This window comes from Platalea leucorodia, assembly GCF_965183815.1.
Source record: "Platalea leucorodia genome assembly, chromosome: 24".
NCBI classification, from domain to species: Eukaryota; Metazoa; Chordata; class Aves; order Pelecaniformes; family Threskiornithidae; genus Platalea; species Platalea leucorodia.
This window is the reverse complement of record NC_138846.1, coordinates 3,041,479-3,067,659: the sequence shown is the minus strand read 5'-3', so window position 1 is coordinate 3,067,659 and position 26,181 is coordinate 3,041,479. Positions and strand designations below refer to the sequence as shown.

At 58.0% G+C, this 26,181-nt stretch overlaps 2 protein-coding genes across 2 annotated transcripts; both read left to right on the top strand.

Moving 5' to 3' along the window:
- Positions 1-764: 764 nt before the first annotated feature.
- On the top strand, positions 765-10,825 carry LOC309600435 (methanethiol oxidase-like; the record flags this gene model as incomplete). The annotated part of the gene is given in 13 exon segments (XM_082332774.1): positions 765-821; positions 5,068-5,142; positions 5,144-5,243; positions 5,763-5,875; positions 6,998-7,183; positions 7,687-7,807; positions 7,896-8,078; positions 8,374-8,552; positions 8,973-9,051; positions 9,331-9,452; positions 9,553-9,645; positions 9,907-10,025; positions 10,663-10,825. Coding segments are annotated over 13 exon segments (1,590 nt in total).
- A 4,659-nt stretch (positions 10,826-15,484) lies between these two features.
- LOC309600434 (methanethiol oxidase-like) lies at positions 15,485-25,530 on the top strand (the record flags this gene model as incomplete). Its single annotated transcript, XM_082332773.1, is given in 13 exon segments — positions 15,485-15,541; positions 19,788-19,862; positions 19,864-19,963; positions 20,468-20,580; positions 21,703-21,888; positions 22,392-22,512; positions 22,601-22,783; positions 23,079-23,257; positions 23,678-23,756; positions 24,036-24,157; positions 24,258-24,350; positions 24,612-24,730; positions 25,368-25,530. Coding segments are annotated over 13 exon segments (1,590 nt in total).
- Positions 25,531-26,181: the final 651 nt, after the last annotated feature.

The window sequence follows — 26,181 nt, the reverse complement described above, 5'->3', positions numbered from 1 at the left end:
CCTGGCGTCACTTCTCATTGCACGGGGGCTGAAATCACAGCCCAAGGTGTGGGTTTCGGATGGGTTTGGCCGTAGCTGCGGGCTGTAGTGGGGAAGGGTGATGCCGCTGCCGCCCTGCTGCTGGCCAGCCCTTTCCGCCCCCTCCCCGTGACTCCTGCTCCAGCAGCAAACCACTCGTCGGGAGGGGAAGGGGCGGCCGCAATCGTGGTGGGAAAAAGGCAGAGAGGTGCCTTGAGCTGTGCTACGCTGATGCTCCCTGCAGCAAACCTTGCAGCCCGTGCCCGGCAGCGATCTTGAAGCGATGTGCCGCAGGGCACCGCGTGCACCGGGCGCGAGCGCGGTGGCCCTGGGACGTTTGGTTTGTCGCTGCTCCGTGAGGTGATCGGGATCCAGGGCGGTGGAGCTTAGCTTTGCATAGCCTGCCCGCTTTTAACAACATTTGCCTTTTGTCTTAAGCGTGCCTCTGCCCCTGTGGCTGTTGGCATTACCGCTGCACCAAAGTTTTGGGCACTGGGTCTTTCTGTCTCACCAGCCTCTGGTCGACGGCTCTTCCGTGCTGCCCCAGGAGCTCTTTGTGTCTTGCCGCTGCCTGCGTGCGGTGAGCTGTGCCGCCGGCCATCGGCTTCTTGCTGCTCCGCTGGGGATCCGCAGTCAGCAGGGACGTTGTCTGCCCGGAGTCTCCCCTTCCTGCTCCCCTTCTGCCTCTCCCCTCTGCCCTGGCAGGAGGTGAGCTCAGCTGCCTTTGCTCTGTGTTCCCCTGCGCCATGAATTTACAGTTTGCCAGCAAAGCTCTGTTTCACGACGTCTTCGAGGGCTTGATGGTGTGGTTTTCCTTCTGCTCCCAAAGAGGGGAATGGCCTGGAACACAGTGAAACCCTTGAGAGACATGGAGCCTGGGAAGGGCTGGGACAGCGTACCTCTGCTGGCATTTTTTGCTGGGACACTGGCACTGGCTAAAGTCTTTGCAAACTCTGCTGCTCTCATGGCGCTTAGTGCCTCGCTGACCTGTTTGAATGTGGCAGGGGGCTGTGAAGAGAGCATGGAGGCCAGGCCAGAAGTGTAGGAGAGGGGGATTTCAGAATGCAAGAGGATGAGCAACACTTCGGCAGGGTGAGGTGGGAAGCGAGGGAACGTCGTCCCTGGAGAAGAGGGGAAGGTTGGAGACTGCTCCCGTAGCCGGGGGAGTTCTTGCTTGGGTGCTCAGAGCAGCCCTGGCGCCCTTGGCGAAGCAAGGTCTTCTCCCGACGCGTTTAATGTGCTGTGCCAGCCTGCATCAGATTGCATCACCTGGTCTTGGCCGTGATCAAAATTACAGCGTGCTCTTCCCTACCAGGGTTGGAAGAGATGGCCGGGAGGAGGGGAGCGGCTGCCGCCTCAGTGTGGGCTCTCCAGCGAAGCCCCTGGTTGCTCTGCCGTGCCATGGCTTCCCATCTCCGCCTGCCACGGGGAGCTTCTCTTGGGCCGAGAGCAGACCACGCCGATCGTGTTCTCCGCTAACCATCGCCTGCTCGCTGGCTGGTGTTGCTGAGCCTGCTCTTATCCTTCCTCCTATCAGTTTTAATTAGGAAACTCTACGCCCCACAGCTTGGTTTGGTGAGGGATGCCAAAGACGTCACCGAGGAAAGCCAAAGAGGATGGCCAGCAAACTTTGCTAATGAGTGGAAGAAGACTAATGAACTGTTTAATTAGCAGGTGTGCAGGTGCAGGAAGAAGGTGCAGCGAGACATGCACATTGTGGCAGCAGAAGCATGCAAGGAGGCATCAGCCGAGCACCTGACATTGCCTCTGATGGAGCAGGAGCGTCTCGTGCGTCCTTGGGCCTGGTTGTGCCTCCTGCCAGCCCGGCAAACGAGGACGGCAGCGAGTCGGGTCCAAGGCCTTGAAGCTCCCTTTCGGTTTTGACTGGAGAGGGATGGGCAGTCGTGGCCAGCTCAGAGCAGCGTGGGAGAGCAATGGTGAGCTCTGCGCAGGCAAGGAGAGGAGGGGGAAAGGCCGTCTGGAGTTGCTCTGAGGAGCACAGCTCCGGCTATGGAGCTGCTCCTGGACTGAGGGCTTCCTTCTGATTCTTGAGGTGTGAGCCCTTGAAACCTGCCCAGCGATGATCAGACGCCAGGCTGGTGCCCAACTCTGGCACCTCTCTGTGAGCCCAAGACAAGCTCGCTGCCCTTCGGAGGTAAGGAAGAGTTTGCCTCCGAGAACTGGAGATGGAGACAGATTCTTTGCTTCCACTTGCGCAAGTGTGGCCCCAAACTCATGGCATGTTGTGAACGTGTGTGGGCTGCAGGGTGACGAACCAGAGCGTTGGCAGGCTACAGGCGCTGCAACAGGCAGACCCAGGCTGAAAGCTGTCCCAGGCAAGCAACACCGAAAGTCTCTGTGCTGCGTATTACAGAAAAGGTTGTACCAGCTACTTCCACATCTCTCTGCCGTCGGAGTTTGCTGTTGAAGGCTGGGATGTGCGAGCTCCTGCAAAAGCAGTGCTGCAAGTCCTGTTTGGAAGCAGATGCCTAGAAACTAAACTCCTTGGAGAATTAGTGTAAAAGGGCTGTGACTGTTCTTAACCCAGAAGGAGAAATCTGGGGATATCCTGCTGGGCTTAGAATGCGCTGCACAGCCCCAGGAGGCATCACTGTGCCTTCAGAGTGCTGCTGGCTTCACACAGCGAAAACAGAAGTGTTTAGCATTCGTGTAGCCACGGGAGGGAAGGACAGGCAGCGTGCAGCACTCTGGGTCTTCTGGCATTGGCCTGTCGGTCTTCGTTTTGTCCAGTGTGGACGTACAGCGGTCTTTCGTTGGGTCTCCCTACCATTTGGAGATGGTGACACCCTGTACACATTAAACCCGGTACTACACCTACCCCCTGAAGCCCAGTGTGGAGCCCAGTCCCTTAACCCAGTTTGGCCTGATGCAGCTGAACTACCCCATGGGCAGCGTAGCTCGTTGATGCCTCTTTCTTCTGGCATCCTTGGCAGTCCCTCCTTAGGTTTGCTAGTTTTCCTGACGCCCAGGAAAAGTTCCTCTGCTGGGGTCCTCGGTGGGTACCGTGCTCAGGTAAATGGGCTGCCCTAATGCTGTGCAAAAGCCATCCAGCAGTGTCTCCATCACATGTCTGACTTGATATGAGGATACAATTTCTTCCTGTGTCGCTACTCTTGCCCAGGATCTCAACTTCTTTCATAGTCAATAACATAAGGCTTTGAGCCATTACTTTGCATGCTTTCTCCTTTCGTCCGTGATATTATTTTAACACCTCCTCGTTGCCTTGTAGTGAACCTTGACGTACCTGGGACGCAGCTTGTCAGCACATCGTACGTCGGCTGGGCCATGGAAGCGTCTGGCTGTAGCAGGTAACGATCCCTCTCCCGGCTGCCTTTGCCGCTTGCACTGAAAGTGCCGAGATGGATTTCTGCTGAACAAATCACGAGTTCTTCCCATGGCAGCACTTTGATGCTCCTTGCTTACAGAAAAGACCAAGTGTTTGGCTGCTGCCGTGTCCGCCTGCCGCATGTCTAAAGTGCTGTTGGGAAGCCATTTAATTACAGCCCTAATGAGATGGGCTAAGCTGTCCTCTCTTCTGATAGAGATCTCCTGAGGGCTCTTTAATGGCGCTGTCAGATGTTTCTGCATTCCTACGTGCAGCAATTACTTATCCTTTGCAATTTGCCCACGGATTGAGGGAGGTCTTCCACAAGATAGGATGCTCGTTCACGTTCCACAGCGCTTGGTGTTTTCTTCCTGCTTTAGCTGGGCAGCTGGTGGCAGCCAGGCTGACGGTGATCTCAGGAGGGGCCCCTTCTTCCAAAGTTCTCCTCTCCGGCACCTCAGTCCCTTTATCGGAGGTCTCTGCTGTTCCCGTGGGAGTTCTGCGGCACTTTAGTCCAGCTGGCCTGTAATTCAGCCACGCGGGTGCCAGGCGCTTTCAGTGTTGGTGCCTGCCATGGAGCCGTGGGTGCTCATTGACCGCAGCGGTGGGCAGAGGAAGCGGCTACTGCTCAGGCGCTGTTTCCCTCTGCTGAATCGCCCTGAATCCTAAAGGTTCCTCTTTTCCAGCGGTGGGCTGGCTTTCCCACATGGAGATACAGAGCTGAGAGGCAGCAGGCACGTCTAGGCCTTGCAAGTGCTGCCTCAAGGAGGGCACAGATCGTCTTTCCCTAGGCACCCATGTCTAGCCTGGTGCCTCTCTAGCTGCGTGGGAGATGGCGACGCTACTCGAGTCTCTTCTGATTTCGGTGCTGGTGGAGCCCCCTCCATCCCCTGAGCCCTGTAGCCCGGTCGGCAGTCCTTGGGGCTCAGAAAGTCTTCTTTCTGGTAGAGGCGCCTCTGGGCCTGGCTTGCTGAGCTGCCGCCGTGTCTTCAGCTCGGCCCTCCGACAGAGACGTGCCTTCTGTCAGGGTCCAGATTTCAGCGGTGCCTTTGGTGGCCTCCGTATGTTCAAACCTTGCAATCTCCAGGAGGCTGCTGGTGGGGCCGGTTATCTAGCTGGACTCCTCATCCCTCCCGTGGAATGTGCAGCCGCTGCACATTTGTATGGCAGCAGCCTGGGGACGGGGGACGGCGCTAATTAGCTCGTGCCTCGGCTGGGACACGGAGGCCTCCGGAACCAAAGAAGTCCCATTGGAAATGAGCAGAGCCCCAGGATCAGATACGGGCGGTTGTGTTGAAGGAAAAGACCTGCATGGAGCAGCAGATTTTTCCTCTAGATTGGTGCTTAGCAAGGCGGAAACAAGCCGCAGCGCTGGTCTGGCACCTCCCAAACGCCGGGGAGCGATGGCTCCTCCCTTGGCAGCTTGCTTTCTCCCCCCACCCCTTTGCCTTGCATATAAGGCGCCCTCGGAGCAGCCGTGGCACAACACAACCCACTCCAGCGAGGCAGACGGCAAGCTGCACCTCCAGTTCCAGCACCTCTGCTCTTGAGGAGAGTGAGCCAGGCGGCCTTCAGCATGGGTAAGAGAGACTCTGCAGCCTCCCCGCAGCCCACGGCAGCTCCAGGGCTGGTAGCTCCATCCTGGAGCTGGCCCCAGCCGCTGCCTGGAGGCTGCAGACGTCCCACCTTGAAACCGAGCCCAGCTGGCAGCTGGCAGGCAGCTGGGGTGGGAGCAGGTCCGTCGGGTGGGACAGAGTCTTCTGCACAGGCACCTTTTAAGGACGTGGACGTTTCTCATTTTATTCTTCTCTTCTTCTCCGATCAGACAGATGCAGAGTTCAGTGCTACGAGTACCCCAGCTGCCCGGACGTTGTGAAAGGCAAGTCCTCTTGGGCGTCTTTGGGAACGGGCGGCGTGTGGGAAAGAGCTCCGTGTCACTGGAGACCACCGTTAGTAACTGCGTGTGCCGAGTGCCTTCCCCAAAGGGAGAAAACTGTAACGATACCGAGATGGGCTTTAGTTGTTCTCTTACCCCTGGGTCAGTAATGGAACCAGGGTTCAGGGAGCAAGGAGCATGGAATGGAATAGAAATGGAATAGAAATGGAATGGAATGGAATGGAATGGAATAGAAATGGAATGGAATGGAATAGAAATGGAATGGAATGGAATGGAATGGAATGGAATGGAATGGAATGGAATGGAATGGAACAGCATAGCGTAGCGTAGCATAGTTGCAGCTGGAAGGGACCTACAACGACCATCCAGTTCAACTGCCTGTAGGAAGGTCGCGACGTCCAGAAAAATAAGCTCAGTCCTATCTGCGAGGCTGTTGAAGCCTTCCTTCTCCTTCCTGGCCGGTTCATGGCACGTTTTAACGCAAGCTTTCTGTATCCCCAGCTCCTAGGGAGGAGGTTGCCTACGTGACCTGTACCTACAGGGAAACATGCATCGACCAACCCGACTTCCTGGCCACCATCGATCTTGACCCCCGATCTCCATGTTATGGCCAGGTACCTGTGTCTCGACTGTGCTTTCATTGGGCTGGGGACTTGCTGCTGGCTCTGTGCTTCACAGTGTCCCCAGGTTCAAGACATTGACTCGTTTTTGCTGGGGAACATCAGATTGCTTGATCGCCACTCTCTCATGCAGGCTGTCTGCTTATGCCGTGCACCTTCTTGCCTTCCTGCGTCTTTCTCTCTCATCCACCCTTGACTCTTGCCCCCTGCCAGGACCTGCCTGGGAAACTCCATGTGAGTTTTGTCATGGCAGGTCTACTTCTTGCTTCTCCCCGGTGTTATGCGTGAGACAGGGACGTTGTCTGCTAGGAATCTCACCTTCCTGCTCTCTTTCCACGGTCCTCTGTAGGCCTGGCTCTAGTTCAGCCATCTCCGTCTCTGTGTCCTGGGGACAAGTCGGCTCTGACTCACTTCCCAACTCACTTCCAGAGCATCTCGGTGCTGCTAGTGAGCTTTTGAGCGCGTGCTCGGCATCACCCTGCCAGTGGCTGCTCAGCATGGAAAATGGTCTCTGGTGACCCAGGTGGTTTAGGGTGTGCAGCACTTTTGCAGAGTTGAGCACGTTTCTGTTGCGCTGCAACGTCGGAGATGTCCTGTTGTGCACTGTGCCAACCTGCCTGCTGCCTTCCTCCACGGGAAATCGGCATTTCCCTCTCTCTGAAGGCTGCAAAGGCAGGTTATCTACATCAAGGGTGTACATATGACCCGGTTAGTCCATTACCGCAAGAGCTTAGAAAAAAATGCACTTAAAAGCCAATATAGGCTTCTGCAAGTCTTTAACACATCTTGAACGCCATTCTTAGGAGGAGTTTGCAGAGCCATGCACCAGTTTGGTCAAGTTGATACTCATCATTTCTTCCTAGAGGTGATTTTCTGAATTTTCCTGGCATGGGGTGAGGAATTCTTGAAAGAATCTCCACATTTCTCAGCTGCACGCAGTACCCTGACAAAGAGCAGCGGCCAGCGCAAGGGGCAGCGTGCTCCTCCCTGAGTCTCTGCAGGCAGTCCCAGCTACAGTCAAGTGGAGGCTACCAAGACAGAAGTATCTGCCAGCGTTAGGGTCCCCATTTCTCCGGGCCTCCCTGAGTGACCCCTAACTCTGCCTTGACTGCCTAGGTGATCCACCGCCTGCCCATGCCCAACCTCAAAGACGAGCTGCATTCCTCGGGGTGGAGCACGGGCTGCACCTGCTTTGACAATATCACAACGAAAAGGACCAAGCTGATTCTGCCCTGTTTGATTTCTTCCCGCATTTACGTGGTGGATGTGGGTTCACAGTGCCGGGCTCCCAAGCTGTGTAAGGTATGCCTGAGGCGGTTCAAAGACAAGTTTCTGGGAAGGAGTTGGGAACTGGTGCTTCTGGAATAATACCCGGGGAAGAAGGGCTCTCTCTTCATCTTCTCTTGCGCCCTGGTGTTAGAGAGCTGGGTGACGTTTCCCTCTCGGCTCTCTGCTTTTCAGACCGAGGCAGGCTCCCATCATCATCGCGGTCCTTTCCCTGTACACGTTGCGTTCAGAGGGTGCCTAGGAACTGGAGGCCGTGCAACACCCCATGCCTGCCCCCCCCAAACAGGGAAGCTGCTCGGAGTTAGGCGTTGCTGCGGTCTTGTGTGCGTAGAGGGGAGCTCAGCGGTTTGTGCTCCTCTCCAAGGAGGAGCGGGGCCTAGCGAGTGTGAGTTCTTGGGGAGAAAGCTCCTGCAAGCGCCAGAGATTTTCAGAAGCCTCCGATGGCCAAGGGCCCTGCCAGGGAGCGTGAAGTGAGCTGCGCAGTCGGAGGCTGAAGTGTGTCCCCCCGCTTTTTTCAGATGATCGAGCCAGTGGATGTCTTCTGGAAGTGCAACAAGGGATACCTCAACGTACCTCGCAGCCTGCCTAATGGCGATATTCTGATTGCCAACATCGGGGACCCGGCTGGCAATGCGAAAGGTACTTTGCCCTGAAACAACTCCGTGAACGAACCGACTGGTTTGGAAGCGGAGCGTGTGGTTTGTCACGCATCCCCTTTGCATGACAGGTGGATTTATTGTGCTGGATGGGAAGACCTATGAGCTGAAGGGGAACTGGGAAAACGAGTGTGAGACCCCCCAGAGTGGATACGACTTCTGGTTCCAGCCACGCCACAATGTGCTGATCAGCTCTGCCGGACCGGTCCTAAAACGTGCGGGGTACGGATTTAATCCTGACGACCTGAAGAAAGGTGAGGGAATACGGATGCAGGTGCTGAGGCGGCACTTACCGGGGTGGTGGGAGGGCGTGGATGGGGTCGGAGGGAGGGGACAGGCAGAGTCGTCCCCGAACGGCCCATTTTCCAGGCACTGCTACTGCTAAGTCAGGCTGGTCCCTGTCTTTTCCCGCTCTTCCCTAAATCTCTGCAGTTCCTCTGCTATTCCGGCTCGTCGCTGCCATGGCTGCCCCTGTCTGTGAGCGTCTTGGGGGGGATGAGCCTGCATGGGTAGCCCCCCCTCTTCTGACTTGGTTTTCCTTGTCCTCAGGGGTCTTTGGGCGCCACCTGAACGTGTGGAACTTGTCCTGCCGCAGCCTCACCCAGTGCTTCGACCTGGGGGAGGACTCTCTGCCCCTGAGCGTTAAATTCCTCCACAACCCCGATGCTGCCGAGGGATACGTCAGCTGCGCCCTGAGCGGCATCGTCTACCGCTTCTACAAGTGCGAGGCAAGTGTTGTGGCAGCGGCCGGGGGGGACGGGGCCGCGGTGAGCTACAGGGTGATGGAGAAACGTGCAGAAGAAGTTTGGGGCGGCGGCGAGAAAGGAGCAGGCGTGTGGAGAGGGCGGTATCCAGCGCCTGCTTTGGCTAGCTAGAATGCGAGGAGCCTGTTCCTCCGCTGAGCGTCACGGGAGCCCATGGCGACCAGCTGGGACCAACGTCTGGGGGCTTAATTTGAGGGATGAAGCCCAGCCTCGCTGTTGGTGTCAGCCGGTGCCGTCCCTCACGGTGTGCTCGTGGTGGCCGGGGGCGGTGGTAGCCTTCCTCGGGCAGCTTTGCCCGGCTGTGCAGGCGTGTGCGTGCAGGGCAGCGCTCTTGCCTGAGCAGCCAGGAAGGCTCACGGCGCGGTGCCTGCGTTTCTTGTGCAGAGAGACAACTGGGCAGTAGAAGAGGTGATTCGGATACCGGCCAAGGACGTGACGGGATGGATTATGCCCAAGATGCCAGGTTCGCGTGCCCCGAGGCGGCGTTCCCTTTTCCTCCCCGAGCGTTGTGCTGCGCAGCTTGGCAAAGGCCGCTGCTGCCCCTCAGAGCCTCGCTGCGTGAACAGGACGGAAGGCTTGTCGGGGGGCTGAGGGGCTGGGCGCACCCCCAGGGAGACGCCGCTGCCCCAGCGGAAGCCTGTGCGCTTGGGCCGGGCGGGGAGAGACGCGCGCCGGGGCTCGATGCGAGGCGCGTTTTCTGTTGGTGCTGCCTTCTCTGGAGCTCTTGGTTTCTGTGCCCTAGCCTTCACAGTTGACCTCGTCATCTCAATGGATGACAAGTACCTGTATCTCAGCAACTGGCTGCACGGCGACATCCGCCAGTACGAGCTCTCCAAAACCTGCAAGCCCAGGCTGGTGGGACAGGTAAGGCAGGAGCAGACGGGCTCGCGCTGGCGGGTTCCTTCGCCGGACGCGGTGGTGGTTGGATGAGAAGGCAACGTGTCTGCCCCTGCCTCGCTCACAGGTGTTTGTGGGAGGCAGCATCCTCAGAGGCGGACCCGTGACCGTGTGTAGAGACGAAGAGCTGAAGTGCCAGCCGGAGCCCTTGGTGATCAAGGTGAGTTCTGCGTCCGCTTTGCCCCCTGGCGTCCTTTGGACTTGGGCTCGGCTCTGCTAATTCCCTGCCCAGGCTTTCTGGGGCGGGTCTCCATTGCGGCGGCCCGTGTGTCTGCAGCTCGGGCAGCTTGCCCGTGCGAGGAGGGGAGGCGGCCGCTCTGCTCTGCTCTGCTCTGCTCCGCTCCCCCACCCCTGCTTGCGCTTGCGCTCGGCTGCTGCGAGAACGAAGCCGGTAACATCGCTGCTGTCTGTTGCGCCTTAGTGCAAGAGAGTGTACGGCGGCCCTAGCAAAATGCAGCTCAGCTTGGATGGCAAGAGGCTGTACGTCACCAACTCCTTCTACAGCACATGGGACAAGCAGTTCTACCCGAACATGGTCAAGTAAGAAAACTCGGGGGGAAAGGGGCCTCTTTTGCACGGCCTCTCTGCTAGAGAGGGGAAGGGCGCCTCAGCCGGGGGGCTGCAGGGATGCGTTTGTGCTTGCAGCGGGACGGATCCTCCTAACGTCGTCCCCGCAGCTTCCTCGCCTTGAATCTCCCGTGCAGTTGACTCGCAGACGTCTCTGGCTGGGCAGGGTGCAGCCGCTGCCTGTGCGGAGCTGCGGTGCCAGGGTTTTCTTGGGAGAGCATAAGTGTTTAGGCCTGAAAGGTGGAGTGGAGCCACGTGTGGAGCTCTGAGAGGCAGGCCAGGTCTCTGCTACAGCACCTCGCGGTGTATCCCCCAGAGGTGTTTTGATTTAGCAGCGCAGACGGTGATCGGCAGGACAAAGGCCAGCTCCAGGCCGCCTGTCACACCGTGCCTAGCGGTTTGCTCACGTCCGTTGAGGATTCAGGAGGACAACGTGGGCGCTGGTGATGCCCTCACGAAACCGGGCCGCTGCCGCCTTTGCCCCGTAGAAGGCAAGATGTTTAGGAGAAAGCCTCTTCCTCGACGCGGGACGGGAGGGCGAAGGGCAGGATCTCTCGAGCGGGAGCACGGTTTGCTTGTCTGTAATAGCTGCGCTCTCGTCCCCTGGCAGGGAAGGCTCTGTCATGCTGCAGATTGATGTGGACACGGAGAAGGGAGGCCTGACCGTGAACAAGAACTTCCTGGTGGATTTTGGAAAGGAGCCCAACGGGCCTTGCCTGGCCCATGACATCCACTTCCCTTGCGGGGATTCCACCTCCGATATCCTGGCCTAGGCGCCCTGCGAAAGACTCCCTTCTTCTCTCTCTCCTGTAGTGCAGCCGTTCAGAAAGAGCGTCGGGTGCTGGGCTTGGGGTCCCCGTTCATTGCTGGAGTCTAGGTTTTTGCTAAGCTGAGCTACGGAAGCTCTGCCTTTGCGCGAGGGTTTGGTTCAGGCAGACCAGTGAGCAAAGGCACGCGGCCTGGGATTCACCTTGCCAGCCGCGTGTCTGAGCCGTCGGCCCAGGCACCCTTTGTTTCCAGTGCAAAGCGAGCCCTGGGCAGGGCTCACCCAGCAGAGCCCCGGGCAGTCGCCGCTACGCAGAGCTGTGCGGTACGCACAGCGCCTTTCGGCAGAGATCTGCACACCCGCCGTGCCTCGCCTCGTCGCCACAGGCCCGTCGGGCGCTGCCTTGACGTCCCCAGCCTCTGCGCCATCGCTGTCTCGTACCGGGGCCGCTAGCAGGGCGTCGAACTCTCGGTTACGATTCGGAGCTTGTTCAGCCTTGAAAACGAAGGCAAGAGAAAGCGAAGCGCCCGGTTCGTCTGAGCTGCTGTTCTTCAGCCAGGCCGTTGCTGGATAGCCTTCCCCGGGCACGAGAGCCCCTCGGCTCGCTTGTCGCGTCCTGGGGCCGCTGCGCGCCACAGCTGAAGGGGTGCGAAGTGCGTTACTGTGAAAAGAGGTGCCTGTCTCCTGACACTGGTTTGCTCTTCTGTTCTGCTTTAAACACGAATAAAATTGTTTCTCGCATCAGCTAGATCTTCACGTGCCTTATTTCATTGAAGCCTTTCAAACTTATTTCAGGGGAAATCAAATGCCAGCAGTGGTTAATGATAAGACCAGGGTTTTGAAAATCCCGAAGGCAGGACACTGATTGTGCAAGAGTGCCTCTTGGTCTTCCTGGAAGTTTCTGGTAGAAATTGTCCTTGCTTGTTCTTTTTCTTTTGTGCATTCTTGCAGGCACACGTTTTATAGGGAAGCTTGGCAAGCATTTGTTCTTTCTCTGCCCCAGCCAAACGTACCTTGTCAAAGCGACGTGGTGGTGTCATCACCCAAACCAACCCTTTGGTTTTAGTAGGGCTTGCGTTAAGGTACGTGAAGGAGTGAAAGAACACATTTGGTAGGCGCTCCAGTGCAATCCCTTGTGTTTGTTACGTGGCTGGCTGGTTGCTGGTGAGAATATTGGTTTCAGCTTGAGCAGTTCACACGGACAGCGTAGTCTTAACACCGTTGAGGCAGAGTAGTTAGGGTTTTCACCCAGAGTACTCTGCACAGAGTTAATATGATGTTGGCAAAATGACCTTAGTCCCGTAAAAATTCTCCATAGGGTGCCCTCTCTCAGAAGATGTAGCCACTGGAGTTGTAGATCGTTCTCCTGTTTATCCTCTGCTGTGTAGGACGTCAGATCCCGCTCGCACGATGTGAGCCTGTTTGCTACGCAGGACAGCAACCGCTGGCCTCCGAAACGCGGCTGCACACCCACACCTCTTCCCATCGGTCCCGTTTGCCTCGAGCACCTCCACAAGGGCGCAATTTGCAGCCAAAACCATAATTAGTGTGGAGGTTGCAAAAATTAGGGTATAAGGAGGATCCTTCTAAGTTTCAGCCTTTTATGTATTTACCTTGGAAGAGCCCAACTTCATTTACTTCCTTCGCACTTCTCATGGGCAGACATACTGCTACAGCCCTCTTGTGCACCCTGGGCTGCTGCTGTTCAGCATCGCGATCGCTCGAGCGTGGCGCCCCGCTCTGATCCTCCAGAGCTGCCGCCTTTGAGGGCCTTCTCAGGGGACGGCCCTGCTGTGGCGGGGGCGTGGAAGGAGCCGTCTCTCACCCGCCTTCAGACCCTGCGAAGCACGGCTCTCCCTAGCGCTGCCTCCTGCTCTCCGCTGGCTGGGGCGCGGGTCTGGCCGGCAGCCGTGCCCAGGCCAGCGGGAGGTCCCGGTGCTGGAGGCAGCTGAGCTGAGTCCACCCTGGAAGCCCCTCCTTGTGACGGGGCCGGGCACCGTCCACGTGAAGGCAGGGAAGAGCTCCCTTCCCTCGCGGCCACGTTTACGGGCTTGATCGGGGAGTCTGCCGTCCCTCCCGCCGCCCACTGACCACCCTCTCCGACTTGCAGGTGGCCGCACAGCGCGGCGAGGACTCGCCCCGGGCTCTGAGCTGCAGCTGAGCCACGAAGATCAACGGGCGACGCCGCGGGGGTGACCCAGCTCCTCGCTGCACCATCAGGCCACGCTCTGCCCGAGCCGGATGGATGTGGACGTGCTTCTGCTGGTACGAGCAAACTCTTCCATCCCCTCCGAGGCCGGTGCCCAGGCCTTTGGGTCCCGATTGCCGTGTTTCGGGGAGCGTGGGCCTTTCCTCACCCTCGCGCGGGAGTTACCCTGAGGAGTGGGGAAGGCGGTGCCCCTGCGGTGGCTGAATGTGCCGTACCTGGGGCGGCGGCGAGTTGGGGTGGGTGAATGTGCCGTACCTGGGGAGGCGGCGAGTTGGGGTGGGTGAATGTGCCGTACCTGGGGAGGCGGCGAGTTGGGGTGGCTGAATGTGCCGTACCTGGGGAGGCGGCGAGTTGGGGTGGGTGAATGTGCCGTACCTGGGGAGGCGGCGAGTTGGGGTGGCTGAATGTGCCGTACCTGGGGAGGCGGCGAGTTGGGGTGGCTGAATGTGCCGTACCTGGGGCGGCGGCGAGTTGGGGTGGCTGAAGCTGGACGCTTCGTCTGTTCCCTCTAGTGGTTATTTGGAAGATAGGCTTCTCCCTGGTGCCAGCGCCCGTCGAGCCCTTCGCAGCGTCCCGCAGCTCCCCAGAAGTGCTTTGTTCCGGGGCACAAGCTCAGAGGGAGGATGGCGTTTTGTGAGTAGCTGAGGGCCTCCTTAGACTGCACTACTCGGTAACGCGCCACCAAGTTAAGATGAGGCTTGTAGCTACAGGACTGGAAACCAGTGTCCTGAGAAACCATGTTGACAGTGCCGCCCTTGTGCGTGCTCCATTCTGCCCTGGGTCTTCTTTTCAGAGGAACCTTCGATTTTACCTCCCCTTCCAGACAGCAGCAGGGGCAAGAAATAATCCCAGCCTACGTTCAGCTCTTAGCATCAGAAGACCCACACCTTGGGTCTCCTCCCCTCTAGTCTGCAAACTGCAGCAGATGAATATTGAGATCTCCTGACCCTCCCGAATGTTTTTGCTGCTTTTGTAGCGTTTGCTCCTTTCAGTGTTTAGAAGCTGGGCAGAATATGTGGAAACAGCAGCGAGTGCGAATGTGACCTTTCTTTTGTGTAAGGGACGTTACCGGGGGGATGAGGATGCAACTGGAACTTTCTGGCTGTTTCTTAAAGTATTTTGCAGAGGGATCACAGATATTGCAGAGAGTGGAAAAGGGTCAGTTAGGTTGTTTTACCATAGATAAAGATATTCTCTTCTGTAATAGGTGGACAAACCACTGATACATATTCTGCCTTCACGTTCATAGTAGGATGAGTAGAGACTGACCAGAGACTCCTGCAGAGAAGTGTAAATGAGTCCTTGGAGTGGAACCTGAAATGTTTGGGTAAACTGCTCAGCACGTGCATTCCTGGTTTGCATTTGCATCTCCATCAGCGGAGGAAAGACAACCCTTCTTGCTTCCATTGGTTGCAAGCTCGGAGTCTGATTTGCAGTGCTCGCAGGGACTTCTAAGGAAGGTTGTAATGCCTGTCTTTAGGCAGAGGCACGGAAGAGGGGGAAAAGCAGGTCCTGCTCGTCCGTCCTCCCCAGCTGCGCGGTGCTGCCACTCCTCTTGTGTCAGATGGAGCGATTGTGCGGTTGTGGGAGGAGTCGGCCGGAGGAGCTGATCCGGCAGAAAACTGCGCTGCCAAAAAAGCGACTGGCCGCCCGGCTCCCTCGGCGGCACACGGCAGGGCCCTTCAGCGCCAGCCTGGCGTCACTTCTCATTGCACGGGGGCTGAAATCACAGCCCAAGGTGTGGGTTTCGGATGGGTTTGGCCGTAGCTGCGGGCTGTAGTGGGGAAGGGTGATGCCGCTGCCGCCCTGCTGCTGGCCAGCCCTTTCCGCCCCCTCCCCGTGACTCCTGCTCCAGCAGCAAACCACTCGTCGGGAGGGGAAGGGGCGGCCGCAATCGTGGTGGGAAAAAGGCAGAGAGGTGCCTTGAGCTGTGCTACGCTGATGCTCCCTGCAGCAAACCCTGCAGCCCGTGCCCGGCAGCGATCTTGAAGCGATGTGCCGCAGGGCACCGCGTGCACCGGGCGCGAGCGCGGTGGCCCTGGGACGTTTGGTTTGTCGCTGCTCCGTGAGGTGATCGGGATCCAGGGCGGTGGAGCTTAGCTTTGCATAGTCTGCCCGCTTTTAACGACATTTGCCTTTTGTCTTAAGCGTGCCTCTGCCCCTGTGGCTGTTGGCATTAACCGCTGCACCAAAGTTTTGGGCACTGGGTCTTTCTGTCTCACCAGCCTCTGGTCGACGGCTCTTCCGTGCTGCCCCAGGAGCTCTTTGTGTCTTGCCGCTGCCTGCGTGCGGTGAGCTGTGCCGCCGGCCATCGGCTTCTTGCTGCTCCGCTGGGGATCCGCAGTCAGCAGGGACGTTGTCTGCCCGGAGTCTCCCCTTCCTGCTCCCCTTCTGCCTCTCCCCTCTGCCCTGGCAGGAGGTGAGCTCAGCTGCCTTTGCTCTGTGTTCCCCTGCGCCATGAATTTACAGTTTGCCAGCAAAGCTCTGTTTCACAACGTCTTCGAGGGCTTGATGGTGTGGTTTTCCTTCTGCTCCCAAAGAGGGGAATGGCCTGGAACACAGTGAAACCCTTGAGAGACATGGAGCCTGGGAAGGGCTGAGACAGCGTACCTCTGCTGGCATTTTTTGCTGGGACACTGGCACTGGCTAAAGTCTTTGCAAACTCTGCTGCTCTCATGGCGCTTAGTGCCTCGCTGACCTGTTTGAATGTGGCAGGGGGCTGTGAAGAGAGCATGGAGGCCAGGCCAGAAGTGTAGGAGAGGGGGATTTCAGAATGCAAGAGGATGAGCAACACTTCGGCAGGGTGAGGTGGGAAGCGAGGGAACGTCGTCCCTGGAGAAGAGGGGAAGGTTGGAGACTGCTCCCGTAGCCGGGGGAGTTCTTGCTTGGGTGCTCAGAGCAGCCCTGGCGCCCGTGGCGAAGCAAGGTCTTCTCCCGACGCGTTTAATGTGCTGTGCCAGCCTGCATCAGATTGCATCACCTGGTCTTGGCCGTGATCAAAATTACAGCGTGCTCTTCCCTATCAGGGTTGGAAGAGATGGCCGGGAGGAGGGGAGCGGCTGCCGCCTCAGTGTGGGCTCTCCAGCGAAGCCCCTGGTTGCTCTGCCGTGCCATGGCTTCCCATCTCCGCCTGCCACGGGGAGCTCCTCTTGGGCCGAGAGCAGACCACGCCGATCGTGTTCTCCGCTAACCATCGCCTGCTCGCTGGCTGGTGTTGCTGAGCCTGCTCTTATCCTTCCTCCTATCAGTTTTAATTAGGAAACTCTACGCCCCACAGCTTGGTTTGGTGAGGGATGCCAAAGACGTCACCGAGGAAAGCCAAAGAGGATGGCCAGCAAACTTTGCTAATGAGTGGAAGAAGACTAATGAACTGTTTAATTAGCAGGTGTGCAGGTGCAGGAAGAAGGTGCAGCGAGACATGCACATTGTGGCAGCAGAAGCATGCAAGGAGGCATCAGCCGAGCACCTGACATTGCCTCTGATGGAGCAGGAGCGTCTCGTGCGTCCTTGGGCCTGGTTGTGCCTCCTGCCAGCCCGGCAAACGAGGACGGCAGCGAGTCGGGTCCAAGGCCTTGAAGCTCCCTTTCGGTTTTGACTGGAGAGGGATGGGCAGTCGTGGCCAGCTCAGAGCAGCGTGGGAGAGCAATGGTGAGCTCTGCGCAGGCAAGGAGAGGAGGGGGAAAGGCCGTCTGGAGTTGCTCTGAGGAGCACAGCTCCGGCTATGGAGCTGCTCCTGGACTGAGGGCTTCCTTCTGATTCTTGAGGTGTGAGCCCTTGAAACCTGCCCAGCGATGATCAGACGCCAGGCTGGTGCCCAACTCTGGCACCTCTCTGTGAGCCCAAGACAAGCTCGCTGCCCTTCGGAGGTAAGGAAGAGTTTGCCTCCGAGAACTGGAGATGGAGACAGATTCTTTGCTTCCGCTTGCGCAAGTGTGGCCCCAAACTCATGGCATGTTGTGAACGTGTGTGGGCTGCAGGGTGACGAACCAGAGCGTTGGCAGGCTACAGGCGCTGCAACAGGCAGACCCAGGCTGAAAGCTGTCCCAGGCAAGCAACACCGAAAGTCTCTGTGCTGCGTATTACAGAAAAGGTTGTACCAGCTACTTCCACATCTCTCTGCCGTCGGAGTTTGCTGTTGAAGGCTGGGATGTGCGAGCTCCTGCAAAAGCAGTGCTGCAAGTCCTGTTTGGAAGCAGATGCCTAGAAACTAAACTCCTTGGAGAATTAGTGTAAAAGGGCTGTGACTGTTCTTAACCCAGAAGGAGAAATCTGGGGATATCCTGCTGGGCTTAGAATGCGCTGCACAGCCCCAGGAGGCATCACTGTGCCTTCAGAGTGCTGCTGGCTTCACACAGCGAAAACAGAAGTGTTTAGCATTCGTGTAGCCACGGGAGGGAAGGACAGGCAGCGTGCAGCACTCTGGGTCTTCTGGCATTGGCCTGTCGGTCTTCGTTTTGTCCAGTGTGGACGTACAGCGGTCTTTCGTTGGGTCTCCCTACCATTTGGAGATGGTGACACCCTGTACACATTAAACCCGGTACTACACCTACCCCCTGAAGCCCAGTGTGGAGCCCAGTCCCTTAACCCAGTTTGGCCTGATGCAGCTGAACTACCCCATGGGCAGCGTAGCTCGTTGATGCCTCTTTCTTCTGGCATCCTTGGCAGTCCCTCCTTAGGTTTGCTAGTTTTCCTGACGCCCAGGAAAAGTTCCTCTGCTGGGGTCCTCGGTGGGTACCGTGCTCAGGTAAATGGGCTGCCCTAATGCTGTGGAAAAGCCATCCAGCAGTGTCTCCATCACATGTCTGACTTGATATGAGGATACAATTTCTTCCTGTGTCGCTACTCTTGCCCAGGATCTCAACTTCTTTCATAGTCAATAACATAAGGCTTTGAGCCATTACTTTGCATGCTTTCTCCTTTCGTCCGTGATATTATTTTAACACCTCCTCGTTGCCTTGTAGTGAACCTTGACGTACCTGGGACGCAGCTTGTCAGCACATCGTACGTCGGCTGGGCCATGGAAGCGTCTGGCTGTAGCAGGTAACGATCCCTCTCCCGGCTGCCTTTGCCGCTAGCACTGAAAGTGCCGAGATGGATTTCTGCTGAACAAATCACGAGTTCTTCCCATGGCAGCACTTTGATGCTCCTTGCTTACAGAAAAGACCAAGTGTTTGGCTGCTGCCGTGTCCGCCTGCCGCATGTCTAAAGTGCTGTTGGGAAGCCATTTAATTACAGCCCTAATGAGATGGGCTAAGCTGTCCTCTCTTCTGATAGAGATCTCCTGAGGGCTCTTTAATGGCGCTGTCAGATGTTTCTGCATTCCTACGTGCAGCAATTACTTATCCTTTGCAATTTGCCCACGGATTGAGGGAGGTCTTCCACAAGATAGGATGCTCGCTCACGTTCCACAGCGCTTGGTGTTTTCTTCCTGCTTTAGCTGGGCAGCTGGTGGCAGCCAGGCTGACGGTGATCTCAGGAGGGGCCCCTTCTTCCAAAGTTCTCCTCTCCGGCACCTCAGTCCCTTTATCGGAGGTCTCTGCTGTTCCCGTGGGAGTTCTGCGGCACTTTAGTCCAGCTGGCCTGTAATTCAGCCACGCGGGTGCCAGGCGCTTTCAGTGTTGGTGCCTGCCATGGAGCCGTGGGTGCTCATTGACCGCAGCGGTGGGCAGAGGAAGCGGCTACTGCTCAGGCGCTGTTTCCCTCTGCTGAATCGCCCTGAATCCTAAAGGTTCCTCTTTTCCAGCGGTGGGCTGGCTTTCCCACATGGAGATACAGAGCTGAGAGGCAGCAGGCACGTCTAGGCCTTGCAAGTGCTGCCTCAAGGAGGGCACAGATCGTCTTTCCCTAGGCACCCATGTCTAGCCTGGTGCCTCTCTAGCTGCGTGGGAGATGGCGACGCTACTCGAGTCTCTTCTGATTTCGGTGCTGGTGGAGCCCCCTCCATCCCCTGAGCCCTGTAGCCCGGTCGGCAGTCCTTGGGGCTCAGAAAGTCTTCTTTCTGGTAGAGGCGCCTCTGGGCCTGGCTTGCTGAGCTGCCGCCGTGTCTTCAGCTCGGCCCTCCGACAGAGACGTGCCTTCTGTCAGGGTCCAGATTTCAGCGGTGCCTTTGGTGGCCTCCGTATGTTCAAACCTTGCAATCTCCAGGAGGCTGCTGGTGGGGCCGGTTATCTAGCTGGACTCCTCATCCCTCCCGTGGAATGTGCAGCCGCTGCACATTTGTATGGCAGCAGCCTGGGGACGGGGGACGGCGCTAATTAGCTCGTGCCTCGGCTGGGACACGGAGGCCTCCGGAACCAAAGAAGTCCCATTGGAAATGAGCAGAGCCCCAGGATCAGATACGGGCGGTTGTGTTGAAGGAAAAGACCTGCATGGAGCAGCAGATTTTTCCTCTAGATTGGTGCTTAGCAAGGCGGAAACAAGCCGCAGCGCTGGTCTGGCACCTCCCAAACGCCGGGGAGCGATGGCTCCTCCCTTGGCAGCTTGCTTTCTCCCCCCACCCCTTTGCCTTGCATATAAGGCGCCCTCGGAGCAGCCGTGGCACAACCCAACCCACTCCGGCGAGGCAGACGGCAAGCTGCACCTCCAGTTCCAGCACCTCTGCTCTTGAGGAGAGTGAGCCAGGCGGCCTTCAGCATGGGTAAGAGAGACTCTGCAGCCTCCCCGCAGCCCACGGCAGCTCCAGGGCTGGTAGCTCCATCCTGGAGCTGGCCCCAGCCGCTGCCTGGAGGCTGCAGACGTCCCACCTTGAAACCGAGCCCAGCTGGCAGCTGGCAGGCAGCTGGGGTGGGAGCAGGTCCGTCGGGTGGGACAGAGTCTTCTGCACAGGCACCTTTTAAGGACGTGGACGTTTCTCATTTTATTCTTCTCTTCTTCTCCGATCAGACAGATGCAGAGTTCAGTGCTACGAGTACCCCAGCTGCCCGGACGTTGTGAAAGGCAAGTCCTCTTGGGCGTCTTTGGGAACGGGCGGCGTGTGGGAAAGAGCTCCGTGTCACTGGAGACCACCGTTAGTAACTGCGTGTGCCGAGTGCCTTCCCCAAAGGGAGAAAACTGTAACGATACCGAGATGGGCTTTAGTTGTTCTCTTACCCCTGGGTCAGTAATGGAACCAGGGTTCAGGGAGCAAGCAGCATGGAATGGAATAGAAATAGAATAGAAATGGAATGGAATGGAATGGAATGGAATAGAAATAGAATAGAAATGGAATGGAATGGAATGGAATGGAATGGAATGGAATGGAATGGAACGGAACAGCATAGCGTAGCGTAGCATAGTTGCAGCTGGAAGGGACCTACAACGACCATCCAGTTCAACTGCCTGTAGGAAGGTCGCGACGTCCAGAAAAATAAGCTCAGTCCTATCTGCGAGGCTGTTGAAGCCTTCCTTCTCCTTCCTGGCCGGTTCATGGCACGTTTTAACGCAAGCTTTCTGTATCCCCAGCTCCTAGGGAGGAGGTTGCCTACGTGACCTGTACCTACAGGGAAACATGCATCGACCAACCCGACTTCCTGGCCACCATCGATCTTGACCCCCGATCTCCATGTTATGGCCAGGTACCTGTGTCTCGACTGTGCTTTCATTGGGCTGGGGACTTGCTGCTGGCTCTGTGCTTCACAGTGTCCCCAGGTTCAAGACATTGACTCGTTTTTGCTGGGGAACATCAGATTGCTTGATCGCCACTCTCTCATGCAGGCTGTCTGCTTATGCCGTGCACCTTCTTGCCTTCCTGCGTCTTTCTCTCTCATCCACCCTTGACTCTTGCCCCCTGCCAGGACCTGCCTGGGAAACTCCATGTGAGTTTTGTCATGGCAGGTCTACTTCTTGCTTCTCCCCGGTGTTATGCGTGAGACAGGGACGTTGTCTGCTAGGAATCTCACCTTCCTGCTCTCTTTCCACGGTCCTCTGTAGGCCTGGCTCTAGTTCAGCCATCTCCGTCTCTGTGTCCTGGGGACAAGTCGGCTCTGACTCACTTCCCAACTCACTTCCAGAGCATCTCGGTGCTGCTAGTGAGCTTTTGAGCGCGTGCTCGGCATCACCCTGCCAGTGGCTGCTCAGCATGGAAAATGGTCTCTGGTGACCCAGGTGGTTTAGGGTGTGCAGCACTTTTGCAGAGTTAGGCACGTTTCTGTTGCGCTGCAACGTCGGAGATGTCCTGTTGTGCACTGTGCCAACCTGCCTGCTGCCTTCCTCCACGGGAAATCGGCATTTCCCTCTCTCTGAAGGCTGCAAAGGCAGGTTATCTACATCAAGGGTGTACATATGACCCGGTTAGTCCATTACCGCAAGAGCTTAGAAAAAAATGCACTTAAAAGCCAATATAGGCTTCTGCAAGTCTTTAACACATCTTGAACGCCATTCTTAGGAGGAGTTTGCAGAGCCATGCACCAGTTTGGTCAAGTTGATACTCATCATTTCTTCCTAGAGGTGATTTTCTGAATTTTCCTGGCATGGGGTGAGGAATTCTTGAAAGAATCTCCACATTTCTCAGCTGCACGCAGTACCCTGACAAAGAGCAGCGGCCAGCGCAAGGGGCAGCGTGCTCCTCCCTGAGTCTCTGCAGGCAGTCCCAGCTACAGTCAAGTGGAGGCTACCAAGACAGAAGTATCTGCCAGCGTTAGGGTCCCCATTTCTCCGGGCCTCCCTGAGTGACCCCTAACTCTGCCTTGACTGCCTAGGTGATCCACCGCCTGCCCATGCCCAACCTCAAAGACGAGCTGCATTCCTCGGGGTGGAGCACGGGCTGCACCTGCTTTGACAATATCACAACGAAAAGGACCAAGCTGATTCTGCCCTGTTTGATTTCTTCCCGCATTTACGTGGTGGATGTGGGTTCACAGTGCCGGGCTCCCAAGCTGTGTAAGGTATGCCTGAGGCGGTTCAAAGACAAGTTTCTGGGAAGGAGTTGGGAACTGGTGCTTCTGGAATAATACCCGGGGAAGAAGGGCTCTCTCTTCATCTTCTCTTGCGCCCTGGTGTTAGAGAGCTGGGTGACGTTTCCCTCTCGGCTCTCTGCTTTTCAGACCGAGGCAGGCTCCCATCATCATCGCGGTCCTTTCCCTGTACACGTTGCGTTCAGAGGGTGCCTAGGAACTGGAGGCCGTGCAACACCCCATGCCTGCCCCCCCCAAACAGGGAAGCTGCTCGGAGTTAGGCGTTGCTGCAGTCTTGTGTGCGTAGAGGGGAGCTCAGCGGTTTGTGCTCCTCTCCAAGGAGGAGCGGGGCCTAGCGAGTGTGAGTTCTTGGGGAGAAAGCTCCTGCAAGCGCCAGAGATTTTCAGAAGCCTCCGATGGCCAAGGGCCCTGCCAGGGAGCGTGAAGTGAGCTGCGCAGTCGGAGGCTGAAGTGTGTCCCCCCGCTTTTTTCAGATGATCGAGCCAGTGGATGTCTTCTGGAAGTGCAACAAGGGATACCTCAACGTACCTCGCAGCCTGCCTAATGGCGATATTCTGATTGCCAACATCGGGGACCCGGCTGGCAATGCGAAAGGTACTTTGCCCTGAAACAACTCCGTGAACGAACCGACTGGTTTGGAAGCGGAGCGTGTGGTTTGTCACGCATCCCCTTTGCATGACAGGTGGATTTATTGTGCTGGATGGGAAGACCTATGAGCTGAAGGGGAACTGGGAAAACGAGTGTGAGACCCCCCAGAGTGGATACGACTTCTGGTTCCAGCCACGCCACAATGTGCTGATCAGCTCTGCCGGACCGGTCCTAAAACGTGCGGGGTACGGATTTAATCCTGACGACCTGAAGAAAGGTGAGGGAATACGGATGCAGGTGCTGAGGCGGCACTTACCGGGGTGGTGGGAGGGCGTGGATGGGGTCGGAGGGAGGGGACAGGCAGAGTCGTCCCCGAACGGCCCATTTTCCAGGCACTGCTACTGCTAAGTCAGGCTGGTCCCTGTCTTTTCCCGCTCTTCCCTAAATCTCTGCAGTTCCTCTGCTATTCCGGCTCGTCGCTGCCATGGCTGCCCCTGTCTGTGAGCGTCTTGGGGGGGATGAGCCTGCATGGGTAGCCCCCCCTCTTCTGACTTGGTTTTCCTTGTCCTCAGGGGTCTTTGGGCGCCACCTGAACGTGTGGAACTTGTCCTGCCGCAGCCTCACCCAGTGCTTCGACCTGGGGGAGGACTCTCTGCCCCTGAGCGTTAAATTCCTCCACAACCCCGATGCTGCCGAGGGATACGTCAGCTGCGCCCTGAGCGGCATCGTCTACCGCTTCTACAAGTGCGAGGCAAGTGTTGTGGCAGCGGCCGGGGGGGACGGGGCCGCGGTGAGCTACAGGGTGATGGAGAAACGTGCAGAAGAAGTTTGGGGCGGCGGCGAGAAAGGAGGAGGCGTGTGGAGAGGGCGGTATCCAGCGCCTGCTTTGGCTAGCTAGAATGCGAGGAGCCTGTTCCTCCGCTGAGCGTCACGGGAGCCCATGGCGACCAGCTGGGACCAACGTCTGGGGGCTTAATTTGAGGGATGAAGCCCAGCCTCGCTGTTGGTGTCAGCCGGTGCCGTCCCTCACGGTGTGCTCGTGGTGGCCGGGGGCGGTGGTAGCCTTCCTCGGGCAGCTTTGCCCGGCTGTGCAGGCGTGTGCGTGCAGGGCAGCGCTCTTGCCTGAGCAGCCAGGAAGGCTCACGGCGCGGTGCCTGCGTTTCTTGTGCAGAGAGACAACTGGGCAGTAGAAGAGGTGATTCGGATACCGGCCAAGGACGTGACGGGATGGATTATGCCCAAGATGCCAGGTTCGCGTGCCCCGAGGCGGCGTTCCCTTTTCCTCCCCGAGCGTTGTGCTGCGCAGCTTGGCAAAGGCCGCTGCTGCCCCTCAGAGCCTCGCTGCGTGAACAGGACGGAAGGCTTGTCGGGGGGCTGAGGGGCTGGGCGCACCCCCAGGGAGACGCCGCTGCCCCAGCGGGAGCCTGTGCGCTTGGGCCGGGCGGGGAGAGACGCGCGCCGGGGCTCGATGCGAGGCGCGTTTTCTGTTGGTGCTGCCTTCTCTGGAGCTCTTGGTTTCTGTGCCCTAGCCTTCACAGTTGACCTCGTCATCTCAATGGATGACAAGTACCTGTATCTCAGCAACTGGCTGCACGGCGACATCCGCCAGTACGAGCTCTCCAAAACCTGCAAGCCCAGGCTGGTGGGACAGGTAAGGCAGGAGCAGACGGGCTCGCGCTGGCGGGTTCCTTCGCCGGACGCGGTGGTGGTTGGATGAGAAGGCAACGTGTCTGCCCCTGCCTCGCTCACAGGTGTTTGTGGGAGGCAGCATCCTCAGAGGCGGACCCGTGACCGTGTGTAGAGACGAAGAGCTGAAGTGCCAGCCGGAGCCCTTGGTGATCAAGGTGAGTTCTGCGTCCGCTTTGCCCCCTGGCGTCCTTTGGACTTGGGCTCGGCTCTGCTAATTCCCTGCCCAGGCTTTCTGGGGCGGGTCTCCATTGCGGCGGCCCGTGTGTCTGCAGCTCGGGCAGCTTGCCCGTGCGAGGAGGGGAGGCGGCCGCTCTGCTCTGCTCTGCTCTGCTCTGCTCCCCCGCCCCTGCTTGCGCTTGCGCTCGGCTGCTGCGAGAACGAAGCCGGTAACATCGCTGCTGTCTGTTGCGCCTTAGTGCAAGAGAGTGTACGGCGGCCCTAGCAAAATGCAGCTCAGCTTGGATGGCAAGAGGCTGTACGTCACCAACTCCTTCTACAGCACATGGGACAAGCAGTTCTACCCGAACATGGTCAAGTAAGAAAACTCGGGGGGAAAGGGGCCTCTTTTGCACGGCCTCTCTGCTAGAGAGGGGAAGGGCGCCTCAGCCGGGGGGCTGCAGGGATGCGTTTGTGCTTGCAGCGGGACGGGTCCTCCTAACGTCGTCCCCGCAGCTTCCTCGCCTTGAATCTCCCGTGCAGTTGACTCGCAGACGTCTCTGGCTGGGCAGGGTGCAGCCGCTGCCTGTGCGGAGCTGCGGTGCCAGGGTTTTCTTGGGAGAGCATAAGTGTTTAGGCCTGAAAGGTGGAGTGGAGCCACGTGTGGAGCTCTGAGAGGCAGGCCAGGTCTCTGCTACAGCACCTCGCGGTGTATCCCCCAGAGGTGTTTTGATTTAGCAGCGCAGACGGTGATCGGCAGGACAAAGGCCAGCTCCAGGCCGCCTGTCACACCGTGCCTAGCGGTTTGCTCACGTCCGTTGAGGATTCAGGAGGACAACGTGGGCGCTGGTGATGCCCTCACGAAACCGGGCCGCTGCCGCCTTTGCCCCGTAGAAGGCAAGATGTTTAGGAGAAAGCCTCTTCCTCGACGCGGGACGGGAGGGCGAAGGGCAGGATCTCTCGAGCGGGAGCACGGTTTGCTTGTCTGTAATAGCTGCGCTCTCGTCCCCTGGCAGGGAAGGCTCTGTCATGCTGCAGATTGATGTGGACACGGAGAAGGGAGGCCTGACCGTGAACAAGAACTTCCTGGTGGATTTTGGAAAGGAGCCCAACGGGCCTTGCCTGGCCCACGACATCCACTTCCCTTGCGGGGATTCCACCTCCGATATCCTGGCCTAGGCGCCCTGCGAAAGACTCCCTTCTTCTCTCTCTCCTGTAGTGCAGCCGTTCAGAAAGAGCGTCGGGTGCTGGGCTTGGGGTCCCCGTTCATTGCTGGAGTCTAGGTTTTTGCTAAGCTGAGCTACGGAAGCTCTGCCTTTGCGCGAGGGTTTGGTTCAGGCAGACCAGTGAGCAAAGGCACGCGGCCTGGGATTCACCTTGCCAGCCGCGTGTCTGAGCCGTCGGCCCAGGCACCCTTTGTTTCCAGTGCAAAGCGAGCCCTGGGCAGGGCTCACCCAGCAGAGCCCCGGGCAGTCGCCGCTACGCAGAGCTGTGCGGTACGCACAGCGCCTTTCGGCAGAGATCTGCACGCCCGCCGTGCCTCGCCTCGTCGCCACAGGCCCGTCGGGCGCTGCCTTGACGTCCCCAGCCTCTGCGCCATCACGGTCTCGTACCGGGGCCGCTAGCAGGGCGTCGAACTCTCGGTTACGATTCGGAGCTTGTTCAGCCTTGAAAACGAAGGCAAGAGAAAGCGAAGCGCCCGGTTCGTCTGAGCTGCTGTTCTTCAGCCAGGCCGTTGCTGGATAGCCTTCCCCGGGCACGAGAGCCCCTCGGCTCGCTTGTCGCGTCCTGGGGCCGCTGCGCGCCACAGCTGAAGGGGTGCGAAGTGCG